At 38.7% G+C, this 19,614-nt stretch overlaps 1 protein-coding gene across 1 annotated transcript in view; it reads left to right on the top strand.

Annotated features, from left to right (window-relative positions):
- LOC127575822 (protein diaphanous homolog 3-like) overlaps positions 1-19,333 on the top strand; it is a 421,273-nt gene extending 401,940 nt beyond the window's left edge. The window contains exon 28 of the mRNA XM_052025958.1: positions 17,318-19,333. Within this exon, the coding sequence (XP_051881918.1) occupies positions 17,318-17,577 (260 nt within the window). The 3' untranslated portion in view covers positions 17,578-19,333. The remainder of the gene's footprint in view (positions 1-17,317) is intronic.
- The last annotated feature ends 281 nt before the right edge of the window (positions 19,334-19,614 follow it).

The raw sequence follows: 19,614 nt of genomic DNA on the forward strand, positions 1-19,614 counted from the left end.
TTCTCTCAAACCATTGACCTACTTGCTGTTGAATGAATCACTCCTGTGTGTCTTTTTGCAATTGTATCTCATTCTTTCCCAGGATTCTTCTCTCCCATGCCTGTTATTATCCTTGCTGCTCTCTCTCAGAGCCACTTTAAACACACTTTTCCTCTTGTTCTCTCCCTGGCTATTGGCATTTTCACCATGTGAAATTTCCTTCTTGGGCTGTTTCTGTAGCAAGATATTGGAATTTGAGGTATAGGTCAGATACATAAGAGTTTTGTCCATTTTATAATATACATTACCTTTGTTTCCTGTCAAGCAAGAAGTATCTTAGCTTACTGAAATAATAGTTTGATTAGAAAAATAATTTCTCATTTATGTTGCTGAGAAACTATTCTGATTAGCAGTTTCTGGCAGAAATATTTTGCTTCCCATTCTTTGTTAAGGAGCCGTTATGATAAAATGAACTAGATATTTCAAGTGTGAAAGTATTTCAAGTGCAAAACAGGACTAACCTGTAAAGAATATTGAATAAGGATCCATCAGAGGAGAAAATTAGTGGAGTTCTGGATAGCAGGGAAGGTTGCCAATGGATACGGCAGGATATAGATCAATTGGGAATTTGGGCAGAGAAATGGCAGATGGAGTTGAATCCAGACGAGTGCGATGTGAGAGGAAGGTATATAGTAAAATGGCAGGACACTTAGGAGCATTGATTTACAGACGGATCTTGAGATGCAAGTCCATAAATCCCTGAAAGTGGCAAGTAGATAGGGTGGTAACGAAGGATACAGCCTGCTGGCCTTCATTGGTTGGGAAATTGAGTTTAAAAACTATCAGGTCATGTTGCAACTATATAAAACTTTGGTTAGGCCACATTTGGAGTACAGGCGACCCCGACAGTGTGTGGTGGGTGGGGGGGGTTGCTTTCCTAGAAAACTTCCTGGTATTACAATTTTTATTGTGAAAGGTATTGCGACTGGTATTGTGAAGCCACGTAATCTGCGCATGCACCAAGAAGCATGAGTTGAAAAAAGATACATTTATTTCGGTTTTTTTCACAAAAATTCTGAGAGAGCAAGTTTTACTCCATTAGCTCAGATTTTTGGGTGGTGATTTGTAAGTTCTATTCGGGCACATTTCTGTAACCTGAATGGCAGTATTATATTGTACTCACACTATAGGAAGGATGTGGAAGCTTTGGAGAGGGTGCAGAAGAGGTTCACCAGGATGTTACCTAGATTGGAGTGTATTAGCTGAAAGGGGGGGTTGGACCAATTTGGATTGTTTTTCCAGAGCTTTGGAGGCTGACGGGCAATCTGATAGAAGTATATAAAATTATGAGAGGCATAGAAAGAGTAGATGAAGTCTTTTTCCCAGGGTGGAAATGTCAGTACTAGAGGGCATAGGTTTAAGGTGAGAGGGGGAAGGTTTAACAGAGAGTCATGAGGCAAGTTTTTTTTACACGGAGATTAGTAGGTGACTGCGTGCTGCTGGGGAGGTGGTAGAAGCAGGTACAATAGCAACCTTTAAGAGGCATATAGACAGACACATGAACAGGCAAGGAATAGAGGGATACAGGTCATGTGCAGTTAAATGAGTTTAGTTTAGTTTTTAGTTTAGTTTAGTTTGGCATTGTGGTTGCACAGACACAATGGGCTGAAGGGCCTGTTCCTATGCTGTACTGTTCTACGTTCTATCCTGTAAGACCACCATTTAGGAAGTATCATTTCATCAGGCCTACATACTATACTAATTGTTTAAGAATGCCTCCAGAGGGTCTGTTTAAGTAAGTGAATTACTGAAATAAATAAATGAGGAAACTTTTAAGTAATTCGCAAAAAGTGCCAAAGGAAGTGATAGACATGTCAGCATGGGAATGGGATGTAGAAATGAAGTGGGTGGCCGCCAGAAGGTCCTGGCTGTTGCAGCAGATGGAGCGAAGGTGCTCGTTGAAACTGTCACCCAATCTGCTTCGGGTCTCACAGATGTACAGGAGGCCGCACCGGATGCAATAAATGACACCCTCGGACTCACAGGTAGAGCACTGCCTCACCTGGAAGGATTGTCTGGGACTCTGAATGGTGGTGAGGGAGGAGGTGTAGGGACAGGTGTAGCACTTGGTGTGGTTGCAGGCATAAGTGCCAGGAGGGTTATCAGTGGGGACGGGCGAGTAGACAAGGGAGTCGTGGAGAGAGCGGTCCCTACAGAAAGCAGAGAGAGTGGGTGAAGGGAAGATGTGCCTGGTGGTAGGATCCCGTTGGATATGGCAGAAGTTGTGGAGAATGATGTGTTGGATGCGGAGGCTCGTGGGGTGGTAGGTGAGGACAAGGGGACAAACTTTTAAATAACCCTCCTAAACACACAAAAAAAACATATTTTTCATTAATGAAATTTATGTCACAGATTTATTACAAGCCTAACTCTGATATTTTTGCATTGTTCTGAAACTGACCCGGGTGCTCCACTGAAATGGTGGCTGAAAAGTAACCAGGATTCAAGGCTGTACTGTAATATCTGACCCTTCTGGAAACATTGGCATTTGTCTCACAGTTTCTGAGCCCTAAAAGTTTTCAGCAGGTATTTGAACAGCCACATCATTAAATTTTATAATTTCATGAACATGCAAATACAGAGAGAATAGCTTTACAAAGGCTAAATATAGTCATATTACTTGGTCCTGGACCTAACTATCCACTAATTCAGCTGGAGATGCCACCTGAGGGCATCAATTAGATATTGCAGCTTCTGGAAGGTGGTGATTGCAACAATAGCCATTTGACATAGTCTCAGAAAGGTATAAAGTTCACTGTACAAAACATCTGTTGGGAAATAAAGACTCGCCTCGAGATCTCTCTACTGAGGATCGAATGGAAGCAAAATTTTCTGGTACTGCTTATTTTGTGCAGAATCCATTTTGGAAATTGGTACAGACAATGGAACTGATCTATTTGCCTTTGAAAGACTACTCTGTGCCTTACCTGGCATTCACTGCATTTTTTTGAGCAGCATCTTAATACTATAAACAATGTACAGCACAGGCTGTTCAGCCCTACCAGACCTTGCTGATATTTATTCCTTAAATGAGACTTGTCCTCTCCCTCCCTGTACAACCTTTTCAGTACAACTCTCTGTTCTCTTCTCCCACAGAATCTTTTCTGGGTGTATCTGTACTACTTGCCTTGATCGCTGCCTGTGTTGCTGTATTCCACAGTGACTGGGTAAAAAAAAATTAGCTGAGAAATTGAATCAATTTATACACCTTTTTTTTATGGACAAATCACTGATAAAAGCAATTTATCCCGGACTAGATTGTACTAGCAATCATTTTGGGATGAAATTGTGTCCAGTGGAGTATTTTCTTAGGCCTTCTATGAACAACTCACCGGGGCATGTCTGTGACTTTTCTGGCACCTAATGGTATCATTAGAAGTGTATTGCAGGTTTCCTCCATTGTAGATACAAATTGGAGCTTTGGGGTGACCTATAACCACCAGACAACTGGAAGTATGTTATATGCTTCTGTCTTTTAAAGAATGACATCATATACCCAGTTGAGCAACTTCAAAACTGACTATAAGCTGCTCAAACACCTCCCAAGGTTCACAGGGTGCACTCAAATACTCAAATTAATAGGGAGTGTTTTTTTTTCCCCTATCTCTCTACTTCAATGAATGCCTCAGTGGTGACACCATTGGTAGCAACCCATTACTGGCAGTATCAATATGGCAATTGATGAACATGCAGGTTGGATGGACACAGGGTAAGAGCCAAAGATGTGTCCAGGAGTGAAGATAATGCTCTCAGAGAATCTAGAGACTTCCCATATCTCTCTGAAGAACAAATGTATTCACAAGCTCAAAGGTTTCCACAAAACATGAACTGACATAGGAAGCACACTCCTGGACTGCTGCCTACATGAGGGCCAAGGTAACCTTCACTCTAAGCTTCCTCAACACAGGATCTTTCCAAATGACCATAACAGATCTCTGCAATGTCTCACAATTTGCTGCTAATCATTAGAATCATAAAGGTTATCCAGTCACTGTATTCGTGCAGAGTTGAGTTTATATAATTTGATCTGAATGATGACCAGGTGGCATCTCAGCTTCCCGTGAGTGGAACCATGTGCTCATTTTCTGCAGTTTTTCCTCATCTCCCCTTTAATACTTTTATCAATTGATTTAAATGTATGCTTTCTTAATATTTCCCCTCATTTATATTTATTCCATCCACTCTTTCAGACTCTTCCTCTTCAAACACAATGTCAGCTACCCTCCCCACCCCTCTACCTTTTGTGAAGATAACCACAAATTATTCATTGATAACCTTGCATCCTCTGCAGCCACACATAGATTACCCTTTTGGTACCTATTAGGCCTACACTTTCCTGGGTTTTCCTCTTGCTCTTTAGATACAATTATAAAAATAAACATTTTATTTTCTCCAATTTTATTGGCCAGTATTTACTTTACAAATTTCTCTTTTAGTTTCACTGCTGCACTTTCTATATTCTCTGTCTTTCTGCTATATTAAGCTCTCAATGTCTGACATAATCTTCTTTCCCCTATTTTTCCCTCAATACACCTTGTCTTCTTGGGGACTCTAGATTTGACAGTCTCAGCCTTTTTTTTTATGGGAACATGTTTACCAGAACTTCTTGAATCCATTTCTTGGATGCTTCCCATGACTGAGATTAATTTACCTTCAAGTAGCTTCAAGCAGTTTACTGTCCAATTTTGCTAACTCGCTTCTCAACTTGGTAAAATTGGCCTTCCCCCGATTTTTGTTGTTGTTGTTATTATTGTTATTATCTAGAACATATATTTGACCTTTTCCATAATGCTGATCTAACAGAAGTATGATCACTACCACAAAGTTGCTCACTCACTGATACCTTTTAACGTGCCCAGATTTTTGTTTGCTTATCTGAATGCACTTTGAGAACTCTGTGCCCTCTAATAATTTCACATTGAATGTATCCCAGTTAAACCATTGGCACACAGCTACCAGAACAGAGGAGGGAGACATTGACTGTAAAGGTAATGAAGGACTTCCTGATAGGGAGATGTTTTTCAAAGGGAACCTGTTAAATCATGGATCCCAATTCAGACAAAGTAGCTCTCCATTGACAGCCCAGATCATACATTATAATCCCTTACCTTCTTCACAGGACCACCAGCACTGATCAGAACAATATCACTACATCTGTTTACAGTGATGTGTCACTCACCCTGATCTGTTCTGAAGTTTCTTCATTGCTTGAATGGGTAGAGATTCTCAGCACCTAGAGGAGGTAGCTGAATACACCTTCTGCCAGGTTTTTACTCTGGCAGTCCTTGTTCATGGCACCACATGTCCCATTCTTCTCCTTCCCCAGTACATAAAATTCCCCCAGACATTTATCTCACTGATCAACAAGTCAGGTCTCTCACTAAATCTAAGAACTTACTCCCTCTTCCTTGTAGCCTTTCTTTCTTCTTTGGCAGCCATAATATGTGTTGCTGCAGTTTGGCTGCCACGAAAAATGTGCCTTTAAGGGCTGTGGTCCTTCTCAGATAGGCTTGCAGAATATGATTGGAGGATGCGTTGAGTTGAGCCTCGTCCTGTGGGAACTTTGTGGATCCTGCTTTATGGCCTGATAGACCCTCATGTTAAACTACCACATCACAGCTGCTTTAATGTATTTTTGATTAACATCATAAACTCTTTTCTATGATCTATTTGGGCATTACCATTATAATGCAGCACAAGTTTAGTGCATCAGAAAAGGGTGAAATCTGATTTCTGGGCATTTCTTCTCAATTCTTTATTTGATCATTGGTGGTTTCTATGATGAGCTCATGATTTGCTCTTCCCTACAAATGGGAAAACTACTCTCTGGCCAAACAAGTGTGCTGCTTGCCACCATTTCTTCAGTGTTTCAGGTACAATTTCCTTCCAATTTTTGTTCACTATTGTAAGCACATGTACTTAGTTCAACTCATTACATAGCAAATGAAGTAATGTGGTGATATATGAATTTCGCAGGCACTATGTGGAGTAGACACCTCCTGGTTTCTTATTCAAATTGCGATGTAGAAGGAAACCATTTCGCCCATTGAATCTATGCCAGTATTCAGAGTAATCCCATTCTCCACATTTCCTTCTATTCTCTCTCATGTGCCCAATAACACCCTCCTCATTCTCTGACCTCCTACATACACCAGGGGCAGTTTATAGTGGCCAACTAAAATATTAACCAACATGCCTTCAGGATGTGGGAGGAAATCAGAGCACCCAGAGTAAACCCATGCTGAGAATGTCCAAACTCCACGGCAACAAGGTGAAAGGTCAGAATTGAACCCAGGTCACTGCAATAGTGAGTGAACTACATTACCTGCGTTATCACTATGCCATACAGGCATCTGTTCTCGTGCAGATTTTATGCCAGCCTTGCCAGACTGAGCTCTAACGATCCATTTCACACCAGTTAATCACACATGGAACACCTGGGAATTAGCAGAGGAAAAACACTCTCCCCCAACATACACTATTGAAAAGAACCTTTGAGTTAGAGATCAGGTTTAAATTGGAAGTCAGTTAGTTCAAGATGACAATTTTGACTCATTGGGAGTAAAGGCAGTTATTTTTATAGAGAGTGCAGTACCTGTAAAAATGGCCACATTGATGGCTGTCCACTTTTGCCTCTGGCTTGACAGGGAGGAAAAAAAGAGTTCCTGAAAAAACAGGACAACCTAGCAGAAGAGGCTGGAGAAGCAGGACTCATACCAGCTGGAGTCTTCAGGAAACAAATTCCCTCTGAACTTTGCTGAGGACCATAAAATGGGAGATTCTGCTTATCCAAGGAGGTAGCAAGAGATCTGCCATGTACTCTTGTTGTAGCCATGGCCATTGAATTGTGCATAAGCTGTTGTGCTTGTGAATGTAAATTGCTGCAGCGTGGCTGTTGGAAGCCTATTCAGTTGTAGTGCTTGGGGAAACTGAAAATACCCTTGAAAAACAAAATCTGTCAGCTCTGGGTTTAAGTGGCCCAGTTTCAAGTCCTGCCGTAATGCCACGAACAGCAACAGCTGGTTGTCAGGCAACAGCAAGGCGGTGGTTGAGTGACAGAATCACAATACTATCATCCCAATTTGTGCTCCTTGGAGACACAGCCACTTCCTGGGAATGTGCTTGAGTAATCTTTGTGATCTGTTGGATTCTAGACTGCCATGAGACTCTCAAAGCCTCTTTGAACCATAATATCTTTGAACTATAATGTCTGCATTTACTACAATACCCTTGCCTAACTTCCTCTGTTATCTCTTCAAAGGATTTAATAAGGTTGGTGAAGCAGGACTTCACCTTTTTAACTTTAGTCATCATTACATTTTCAGTTTCCACATAGTTTTCTATTTTCTTCTTTGTTGGAACTCCATTCTTTTTCCAACTATCAATGTTAAGTTGTCTGACTAATTGTTCCCTGGAGATGTTTAAAAAGGGAAATAGAACTAGGGTTTAAATCCTCTAGCAGTGCACTCTTCACTAAGGAATTATTAAACGCCTAATAGTTTGAATGCTGTCTATTACCTAGATCCTTTTAGAATCCATGGATATGATCCATCTAGACAAGGAATTTAATCTCTTTTGAGTTTGATGAGTTCACTTAATATTTCTTTCTTATTTTCAATGCTGTTATGTCATGTCTACAATACAATTCATCGGTCAATATTGAAGCAAATTTATTGTTTAATATTTTTACCCCTTTGTTTTCACCACCTGTGTATTATCCATTCCTTACACCTCTCTCAGCGTGAAGAACAATATACTATCTTGTATTGAGTTCCCTGGTAATTTAATTCTGCCTTTCCTTTATTTCTCCTGGTCTGCTTTGGCTTGGTCTTATCTACCATTAATGCACTTAGAAAATGTACCTTTCCCTGTCCTTAGTTTTCCCTTGTATCTTAATTTACCCATGTTTTCTCATAGGAGCATAGTTTATTTTTAATTTTTAGGATATATATTTTCTGGGCTCGGAACATGATTTTTATGTGGCTGTTCCACATTACTGTTTTCTGGTATTTTTTGTCTATTTTACTTTCAGAATTTTCATGCACTGGCCTCAAAGTCAGTTTTGACCTATCTGTTCCCTTGATCTTTGTTGTGCTTTTGTTTTCCTCAATTAATATCCAAAATTACAGTATATTCTTATGCCTATTGTCCATATGTTCCCTTTTATTTTACTTCTCTGAGGATCTACTTCATTTTCCATTACTGGATCCAGGTGTTAATTCATCCTGCGGCATGGGTTGTTTTTGCACATCCTGGGTTGGAAAGCAGTTTTGTACATGTTGTTGAAATTATCTCCTTTATCAACTTTCTTTGGGATAGTTGAAATCTCAGTGAAACATTTTTTTGAGATTGTTAAAATCCCTCATATTAAAATTCTACATATTCTACTCGTTTCTCTTTTTTTGCATATATTTTTCTCTACCTCTTTTCCAATTTTAACTGACCTCCTGTAGTTTGATGTTATTTGATCCTTAGTTCTATATTTGTGTCTTGCATATAACTTTGCTACATTTTGCTATTGTTATTATGTTATCTCCAAAAGGAAAAGCTAATCCACCTCCTGTTTTTTTACTCTCCTTCCTTCTAATGCTATAACTTGCAATGTTTAAATGCCATTCCTAATTTTTATGTAACCTGGTTTCAATAATTCCAACTATATCTGGTCCTTTGATGTTTTATTATGGATACTGTTTATTTCTGTATAGTTAAATTATTACTTAATACCAATATCCCTTTCGATTCAACATTTTTACATTCCTGTTATGTAACTATTTAGTTAAGTCCTCCCATTGTTTATTCAGTCTTTCTAGTTTGTTTTATGTTTATTCATTTCTTATAGTTTCCTCCAGTTAGCCTCTTCTCCCTATACCCCTGTTTTACCAGTTTGAAACCTTTAAAAGCTCCCTACCTGCTGGGGCACCCATTCCATTGCAGTTCAGTAGGACCCTATCTTATCAATACAGTTACTTTGTGTTCCAGCGTTAATACCCAAGCCTTGTGAAACTCCTCCTTTCCACTTTCCATCTAGACCTTCAACTTTTGATTGCAATAGCTGATGTAGATAGAATGACCCTTGATTGAAAAGTTAAATGCAAGTAGGTGTTTTATTTTTCTTGCCTTTACTTTTTTTGGTGTTAATTAATTTCCAATATTTTAACTTATTTGTAATTTCTTTGAAATAATTTGTTAGTTAAGTCTATTTGCCCTGACTCTGATTATCAGTTCAAAGGCCTTTGACAGCAGTGAGATATCAGTAGGTCATCAGAGTGTTCCCATGTCTGGGCCTGGTTGCCACTTGTAAACTGCTCCACGTAGTCGGACAATTTTGACATCTGGTCCTCCATCTCACCTGGCCCCATGGGATCACAAAGCATGTGTAGCCACAGAAGAAGCATGGGCAGCAGGCCTGGTTGTGGAAGATCCAACCCAGTGCACTTCACCACTCTGCTCTTATGCTCTAACTTGTACCACAATAACTTAAAACTGTCAAATATGATAAAGGATTTTCAATGTTAGTTTAAACCTGATCAGGCAGGATGAGTCAATGAATGCAAATGTCAACAAATTAAACATTATTCAAAATCAAGTAAATGTGTATTTCCCTTATACTAAAAGGTCAAACCAACAATAGTGGCAAAAGAAAACTGTCCGGCTTTTCAGTTCCCAGATCACCAAGGTGAACCAGTCTGCTCTAAGGATTTTAACAGTGACATGGTGTAATGGAGGGGGTGGGGGCCGAAGATATTGCTACTTCCCCAAAAACTCAGTCTAGATTGCAAACTTGATTGTACAAGAAATTGGAAGCACAGTTTTGCAAAAAAAATTGCTGGCAGTTTTGTGCCAACAAATATAGAATTTCTGCAAAAGAATGTTAAGAATATGGTACCAAAACTGGCTGACTGCTGTTCACCCAAATTTCTTTCAACTCGGAAATGAGAAAGGAGTGCTCACTTCGATGGGATTGTACCATAGGGCTCCCCAATAGTCAGTGGGAATTAAAGGAGCAAATATGTAGGGAGATCGCAGATAACTGTAAGAATAATGCTGTTGTAATAGTAGGGGGTTTTAACTTCCCTGATATTGACTGGGATTGCCATAGTCTGAAGGTTTGGATGGGGCAGAATTTGTTAAATGTGTCCAGGAAAATTTTCTCAAGCAATATGTAGATGCCCCTACTAGAGAGGAGACAACGCTGGACCTCCTATTGGGAAATAAGGTATGGAAAGTGACTCAAGTGTCAGTCTGGCAGCACTTTGGGTCCATTAGTCTATTAGTCCTAAAATAATTATAAAAAAAGAACATAGAATAATGTAGCACAGAAACAGGCCCTTCGGTCCATGATGTTGTACCAAACTAATTAAGCTAATACTGCCTAATTAAACTAATCCCTTCTGCCTGCACATGGTCCCTATCCCTCCATTTTCTGCATGATCATGCGCCTATCCAAGAGCCTCTTAAATGCCTCCATCATATTTCCCTCCACCATCACCCTTGGCATTCCAGGCACCCACTACACTCTGTATAAAAAAAAAACTTGCCCTGCACATCTTCTTTGAACTTTCCCCCTCTCACATTAAATGCGGTTAGTGTAACGCTATTACAGCGCCAGCGACCCAGGTTCAATTCCAGCCACTGTCTCCCCGTGTCTGCATGGGTTTCCTCCAGGTGCTCCGGTTTCTTCCCACATTCCAAAGACATACAGGTTAGGAAGTTGTGGGCATGCTATGTTGGTGCCAGAAGCATGACGACACTTGTGGGCTTCCCCCAGAGCACTCTACGCAAAAGATGCATTTCACTGTGTGTTTTGATGTACATGTGACTAATAAAGATATCTTATCTTGTCTTATTTCGACCCTGGGAAAAAGATACCGGCTGTCTATCTATGCCTCTCATAATTTTATGTAGTACAGTGCTGTACTGAAAAAATAGTACTGGTCCACAAGTTAAAATCCTAAATTGGGGCAAGGCTAATTTTGATGGCATTAGACAAGAACTTGCAAAGTTTGATTGGGAGAGGCTCTACGCAGGTAAGGCAACATCTGTCAAATGGGAGGCTTTTAAAGGTGTTTAGGGAGAGTTCGGGGCCAACATGTTCTTGGAGTGAAAGGTAAGGCTGTCAGGATTAGGGAACCCATGTTCATGAGGAACATTGGGCTCTGGTTAGGAAAAAGGAGGAGGAGGAATAGACAGCCGGGATCAAGTTGAATCCATTGAGGAGTATAAGGGATATAGGGGTACACTTAAGAGGGAAATCAGAGGGCAAAAAGAGGACATGAGATAGTTTTGGCAGATAAGGTGGACTCTAGGAGATCATATAAGTATATTAAGAACAAAAGGTTAACTGGGGAGAGAATTGGGCCCCTTAAGGATCATTATGGTCATCTATGTGTAGAGTCACAGGAAATGAGCGAGGTCTTAAACAAATATTTCTCATTTATATGTACTGTGGAGAAGGTTATGGAAGCTAGGGAATTCAGGGAAGAGTGATGTCTTGAAACATATCCACATTATAACAGAGGAAGTGTTGCCGGTCGTAGGGTGCATAAAGGTGGATAAATCCCAGAGGCCTGACTAAGTGTTTCCTAGGACATTGAGGGAAGCTAGGGAAGAAACATCTGGGGCCCTGACAAAGATATTTGTATTTTCCTTAGTCACAGGTAAGGTACTAGAAGACAGGAAGTTGGTTAATGTGCCTTTATTTAAGAAAGGCTGCAAGGACAAGCCAGGGAACTACAGGCCGGTGAGCTTAAAATCAGTGGTGAGAAAGTTACCGGAGGAGATTCTGAGGGATGGGATTTACCTGTATCTGGAAATGCAAGGACTGATTAGGAATAGTCAGCATGGCTTTGTTCATGGGAAATCATACCTCACAAATTTGATTGAGCTTTTTGAAGAGGTGACCAAGAGTATTGACCAGGGCAGGGCAGTAGACGTTGTCTTCGTTGGCTTTAGCAAGTCCTTTGACAAGTTCCTGCATGGTAGGCTGGTCCAGAAAGTTAGAACAGATGGGATCCAGTGTGGGCTAGCCAATTGTATAAAAAGTTGGCATGGTGGTAGGAGGCAGAGAGGGGTAATGGTTGTTTTAGAGGTCTATGACCATTGGTGCTCCACAGGGGTTGGCGCTGGGTCCTCGTTTGTCATGTACATTAATGATTTGGATGAGAATGTAGTTGGCATGATGAGTAAGTTTGCAGATGATACCAAAATTGATGGTATAGTGGACAGTGAAGATGGTTGTCTAAGGTTACAACAGGATCTAGATCAACTGAGAAAGTGGGCAAGGGAATGGCAAATGGAATTCAACCCTGACAAGTGTGTAGTGGTGCATTTCGGAAAGTTAAACCAGGGCAGCACATACACAGTGATTGGCTAGTCCCTGGGGAGTGCTGTTATATAGGGAGACCTTGGGTAACAAGTACAAAGTTTCTTGAAAGTGGCAACAAACGTAGACAGGGTAATGAAGAAGACGTATGGCACGCTTGCCTTCATCAGCCAAGGCAATGAATAAAAGAGTTTTGACATCATGTTATAGTTGTGTAAAACAGTGGTTAGACTGCACTTAGAGAATTGTGTGCAGTTCTGGTTGCCACACTACAGGAAGGATGTGATTAAACTAGAGAGGGTGCAGAAAAGATTCACACAAATGTTGCCTGGATTGGAGGGCTTGATTTAAAAGAAGAGATTGGATACACTAGACCTATTTTCCCTGGAGTGAAGAAGGCTGAGAGGTGACATGATAGAGATAAATAAAATTATGAGCGGCATGGATAACGTAGATAGGTTTATGGTGAGATGGAGGAGGTTTAAAGGGGATCTGAAGGGTAAATTTTTCACACAAAGAGTAGTTTGTATCTGAAGTAAGCTGCCAGAGGAAGTGATGGAGGCAGGAACAGTAACAACATTTAAGAGTACTTGAATGAGGAAGGCATTCAGTGATATAGAATTAATGCAGGCAAGTGGAATTGGGGATAGATGGGCATGGTGACTAGCATGGATGCTGTGACCTGCTTCTGTGCTGTGCAACTTTATGAATTTATGATTGTGAACATGAGATCCAGCATGAGATTGCAAAGCTGTAGCAATTCCTCCTCACTTCTGATGGGAAGCCCTTCCACAACAGCAGCCGCTTTGGCCTGAACAGGGAGCATGTCCCATTGATTTCAATGGAGGAGAATTGTTTTGAGTATACACTTATTTTAAATGAGTTTTATTTTTGATCACATTTTTCAGTAGTGATCATTAAATCATTTTGAATTAGTTTTGATTGTTTCTGAAGGTCAGAAAGGTTCAGAAGCACTTGAGATTTTCACAGCTTTGATGGACAACTACGCCAAACACTTGTTTAGATTGAAGAGCAAAATGTTACAAATGCTGAAAATCTAAAATAAAAGCAGAGAATGCCAGAGGTACTCAAGAGGTCAGCAGCGTATATGGAGAGGAAAACTTAAGTTAATGTTTCAGATGTTGCATGACCCGCTGAGCAATAGAGAATTACATAATTTTCTGTTTATATCTCAGCTTGGCTGTCTAAGTTTTTCTCAGCAGGTTTGTAGGCAGAGCTTTTCCTGGCCACTTTATGTCACAGTAGCTTTGTTACTGCATGGGGTCTTGATGGTGAGGAAATTAATAACATCATTCAGGTTCACACTGGAGGGAATCCAGTGAGCTAACTGCAGTCTTTTATTATAGGTCGTTGGTGTGTGTTTGTGGGTCCTTTCTACCCACTTAGGATGTGCTGTTTACACTGGTAATAACCAGTGCTTTTCAACAGCTTTTAACACCTCTGTCAACATTTTTGATGGTGGGGTGGGAGCTTAGCGGGAGAACTTCCTGAGGGTGTTTTTTTACTGGCTGTGAGTTGTTTATCAAATAACTTTGGATATTTTTGTGAGCAAGCTGACACAAATAATGGACAGAGAGCTAAATGTGTTATTTTTATATGGAATATTTACGAGCATTCTTTTGTGCAATCCTGCTTGAGACTACATCCACAAATGCTCTGCATTTCCTTTTTAATTTATATCAAGTGTATATTTAATTTCCGTACTTAACTGTTTAAAAGCTGAGGATAATATTGACATATTATAAAATGTTATTTTTTAATGTCAGTGATGTATGAGCTGGCTTACTATCATTCTCCAAAATTAAAAGAAAGTACATACTCAGTTTAACAAGTTCTTGCTTGAATCCAGCTGACCAGTTGGATTGCTTGTTACGGTTGCTTTCAGACCAGATTGGAAGTGTACATCAATCATGTGTGAAGTTCAAGGTATATGACAATATTTTCTGGAGCTAATCTCTTGTGTCTTGGCTTCAATGAACTTAGAAGGCAGATCACCAGCCTGATTTTTAGGCATGCTAATGCTTTCATGCTGCCATATATTCAAACTTGCTTTGTTTTAGAGCAAAAGCAGTAGTAACCTCTCCTGATCATGGTTACATGCATCATTACCTAAATATGTTGCATATAATATGTGCACACGTCTTTGTTTTTATTTACATTTGATGATTATAAGTTGAATCTATTTTTGCAATATGTTACAATGGAGAGCTATACAGTATTGTTATGGTTAAGATAATAACCTTGCATCACTCCATTTTAATTGCATTTATTTCCCTTAATTTACTAATCCTGTATCAAAAAGGCTTTTAAACTGAAACTTTAATGTTTCAATGTGGTTCCAATGGGAACTTGGAATACAATTTCATTTCTGGGTTCATTCTTGTTTAGTCCTTATGTATGCAGTTTGCAAACGTGATTCTCCTTGTATTCTCTGCTATTTCATATTCTGATCTTTTGAAAAATGCCTTTGGATTTCTGCATCCTTTGTGATGATATGATGAAGATACCAGACTGGTTAGAGACAGTAAAATGGCCCTTCTCTTAACAATTTCAAAGTTTATTAACATAAACTGCATTTTTCATAAAAACGAATGAGGTCATCAACAAACTGTGTGTTACAACTTTTAAAGGACCTTTTGATTTTTTAATATCCTGGTAAGTACAGCAATTTATGAAAGCTTGAATCCAGTGATACATTTGGTCAATTTTAAAACACCTTATTTTAATTTTGTGTGATGTTTAAATGATTAAAAATATCTTTATATGTTGAAGTTCTTTTGGCTGTCTGTCAAACTTTGGTGAAATCTTCTGCAAATTACCAGTGAAATGATGCCCCTGTAGAGCTGAAGAACCTAGAAGCTGCCAAAATGGTTCAGTGATTTAATGTCGGTGTCCCACAGCTTCAGATGTAATCAGCAGATGCTCCAGTATTAACATAAATGTTTTTCTAACCTCAGCTGTCGGAGAGGAATAAAAGCTTCCTATCTGTTTCTGATCAAATTCGTTTTGCTTGCTTTTGCATAATTAAAGTCCCTTGATGATGCCTAACCTTTCTTTCTAATATCAAATGTTGGTCCAGGCAAAATCCATGCCAGTCTGAACAATCAGCATGCAGTATGTGAAGAGAAATTGAAATAGATTTTACACAATCTCCTCATTTCTAATAATTAACATTCTATGCATGAATTGCAGAAGTGAACAGCATAATGATATTTTGTTCTTCCTCCACTATACACAAGGTGCCATTTCATAAGGTCGTTTTGCTTTTCTCTTGCTAACATTTTACTGCTTGAAAAGTTACGGCATTCTCATTCCATCCTGAGCAAGTCTGAGACAAATAGTTGTAGAGTCCTACAATTAAATAGTCTTCAAAATGCCAAACAGAAATCTCCATTTGAAAAATATCTGTAAGAGTCCAGCTGGCTACTTTGCATTGGCATTTTAAGGACATCAGAAATGTGAGCTGGAATGGGCCACGTGGCCTCTTGTGATTTTGTAACGTCAATATCAATGCCATAACATTTTCAGTATTTTTTCCTTCAGAAGCAGTTAGGGTAAATTCAGTTGAAGGTATCTCAAGAGAATACAAGGTGGACTTATTGATAATAAATCTTCAAAAATATAGAGATTCCATCTTTAGTATGTTAATATACACAAGCTCATCTTGAACACTTGTGTGTTTCCTTCCTGCCTGAATATGCTTTACTAAGTGGAAATAGGGGGAGGGGGGCCTTACTGATGTTGTGGGTGGTGATATTCTACAATATACTGGCAGACGACAGTGCATTGCAGTTCAGTATTTCACGCCACTACCCCAAACTCCCTTGCTGGCTGATGTTTTTGCCCCAAGACTGGCCGTAAAATATCGATATCCAGCAAAGCAACTAGGCTTTGGGAAAGGCATTTATTTTCTTGCCTCTGGTCTAAAGGTGATCATACTGCAGAGGTTTGCTGAGATTGTCCGAGCTACTGAGTAAAGTACTCATCCATCACTGTGAACCCCCGGTCATGAAATGACAGTGCAGTAAATATCTTCAGCAGAAGCCTTTTAAAGTACAAGCTGTTTTCTGTAAGAATTTTCAGCTTTCACATAAAACATACAGTCATGAGTGACTGCTTTCTGTTCCAAAGTCATTACTGTTTGGATGATAGAACATCTTTCAGAGAATAACCAAAAACTTTAAATGTCATGTCAAGTTTGTTGAAGCTGTTTTCAGGCTATGCTGAAGGTTACATGAATATGGAGTGTCCGTTTTTTATAGTCGAAGATGCGAAAGAGGATAATTCATAATGTTTGCTTGATGTCTGCAAACCAGCTGATAAAATTCCTGTCTCTTGCTCCTATGGAAAGTCAATCAGCCAAAGCCATTTAATCATTGACTGTACAGATGACTACTACAGGAAGTGTGATAAGTCAAGACCACTGTCACCTATTAGTAACATGCTGCAAAGATATCAGATAGATAGAGAATGATTGTGTTTCATAATTAAATTCTGCTTTGGTTATACTTCTAACTCTAAAATTCAGAGTCAAATCTTAAAACTTTGCTGTTACAAAACAAATTATCTTCTGTTTGGGAGTTATTAAAGGAAGTTGGTGCTATCACTGTTTTATTATATTCATCCTACCCGCCATATTCAACATGCAGATGCTAATCAATTTACCAGTGGAGCATTTTTTCAGTGGCAAGCATTCTCCTGTGAGCCACTTGATGAGAGGGAAACCTCTGAAACAAGTTAATCGGATTTATGCTATCAACCCTCTACTCACCTGCTGATATTTAATTGACATTTCATATAGTTTCTGTCACCTTTAGAGTTTCCATCCCTGCTGTATGCATACTGTTTGATCCAGATTTCTTTACATGTTTTTTTTTAAGTACGTTGAATTCTGTCCTGTGATTTAATTTTCCTTTATATTCTTTCTCACTGCAGAAAATCAAAAGGCACAAATGGAAAGGTCGCGTTCTCGCCAGAATATCCACTTCAACGCAACAAGAATTCCAATCGGCAAGGAACTCAGTTATGAAGTAGAGGCTCATTCATCTACCACAAGAAGTAAAGCTGTCAGAAAAAGGGAGGGACATGCTGTTTTAGACATCAGGGAGAAGGAAATGAAAGCTATTAGTTCCAGTGCTAAAGGTGATGCTGTTCCTGAAGTAGAAGCACTTCTGGCTAGGTTACGTGCTCTATAGAGCCGAGATCAGCACAGATCTAACTATGCTGAAAAGCTCTGAAATGCTAAAGCCATAATAAGACCAAGCCAGTGGCTAACTTCAGATGTAAATTCCCAAAACTATTGGTATAGGCACTTTGTGAATTGAGAAAAGCCAGTAATGATTGAATTTGAGATTAAAGAGCAGAAACCATTTTTCAGTATGGTAAAGCAAAGCTGCCGACCTTGTGCCTGTCTGCCCCATGCCTGCAATTATTTATCCCACTTATCTGGGAAATCTACTGATCCAAATTGACTTCTGTTTTCCTTACAGTATCTTGCCTCTAAATCAGATTATGCTTCAACTATTTTCAATTTGCAAAGTAACACATCCAGTGTGTTTGCAAAAAATCAGCAAGGTCTCAAACCATTTTTAATTTTAATCACCTTTAAATCAGAAATACAAGATTTTATTCAACTGCAACAGTGAATTCTTCAATACATAATGGCTAAAAATTTGATAGGAAACTACCTTAGCACCCACTGTGTGAACAGAGATATTTTGATTGTTCAATTATTTGCTTCATAATGGAATATAATTTGTTTTTAACAATGTGGGACTAGGCAAGTACTCAGAAACCTAATATAAATTATACCATACTTCCTTGCCACCTATCGCAAAAATTATTATTTAACACAAACTACAGTGGGGTGCGTATTTAGCAGGGTATTGCAATAACATTGCTTATGTACCAAAGAACAACATAAACTGCATAAAACTGAATTTAAGACATTGCATATATAAACATTTGTAGAACTGTTTTCTCTAAAATATTCATATCTATATATATAATATATTCTTTACATTCATTTATTTCACATGATTGTTTACATTGACTGTTGGAGCAACATTTTATTTTGTTAATTTTTATCATACTTATTCTTTGAAGCAAAAATATATAAGCATCAAAGCAATCTAGTTAGACACAGTGCAAGATGCTGCTCGCCATCATTATATCTTTACAGCATTAGCTATTGATTAGACTTTGATGTAACAAGTTAATTTGTTACCCATATATTCTGAACATGCTATTTGTTACATCTGAACATATAAACTATCATTTATTATTTTTATATTCATTTCTCTTCATGTACTTCCTGATTTTGTATAACCTGTTGTTTTACATTGCAAGCAGACTGCTCATCTCTCCTTGTACTGTCAAGTCACTTCCAACTGGCTATCATCCACTTTTCAGGATCAGTGTTGATAAGAACAAAATAATACCTTTGCACACATTATGCAAGGTAAAAAAGGTCCAGGAATGTATGGCAGAAAGCTTTAAAACTGCCTTTTGAATTTGAGTTTATTTGGACCAAATGGTATACCAGCACTAACATTCAACCACACACATCTGTAATTCAGTACACATATTCATTATTGTATACCTGAATAGTGAGAGTGAACAAATGCATTCATAGCCTAAATTTATTTAAAACTATTGATAGGTTTTGTACAAAATTATGCAATTCTTCTTGTGATTTGGCATTGCAAATAAATTTCGCAAGGAAGTTTAATACTTACAAATTATACAAACATTTCTTGCCGTAAAACATATATAAATGTATTAGTAAGGTCCTTACATATAACATTTGTATCTGCTCCATAGCAGAACAGACTTATTAGAAATTTACATGTTCCAAATTTCTAAGGGCATTACTCACTTTGTCATTATGCTTGCTGGTCTGACTTCCTGTCTTAATTCCTTAATGTAATGGGTAATGGATATTTAGTTGATTAAGGGACAGGGCATATTTATGTAGAATTGAAATATTTCTTTAATAAAAACATCAAATATACTACAACTTTTTTTATTTCATAGTGTGATAACAAGAGTGATAGAACAGAAACATTAATTAGATTAATTCCAATTAGTCTTTTTTTTAGCAGTTACCAGTTAAGTATCGGTTTCCTTTATTTCCTAACAAAGTAAACTGGATATTTGCAATGCAAAAGCTTTTTCAGCCAAATATTAAAAACAAATGAAATCCTGTTTGGAACCAGTACAATTACATTTAA

The sequence above is a fragment of the Pristis pectinata genome, chromosome 11, assembly GCF_009764475.1.
Source record: "Pristis pectinata isolate sPriPec2 chromosome 11, sPriPec2.1.pri, whole genome shotgun sequence".
Taxonomy (NCBI): domain Eukaryota; kingdom Metazoa; phylum Chordata; class Chondrichthyes; order Rhinopristiformes; family Pristidae; genus Pristis; species Pristis pectinata.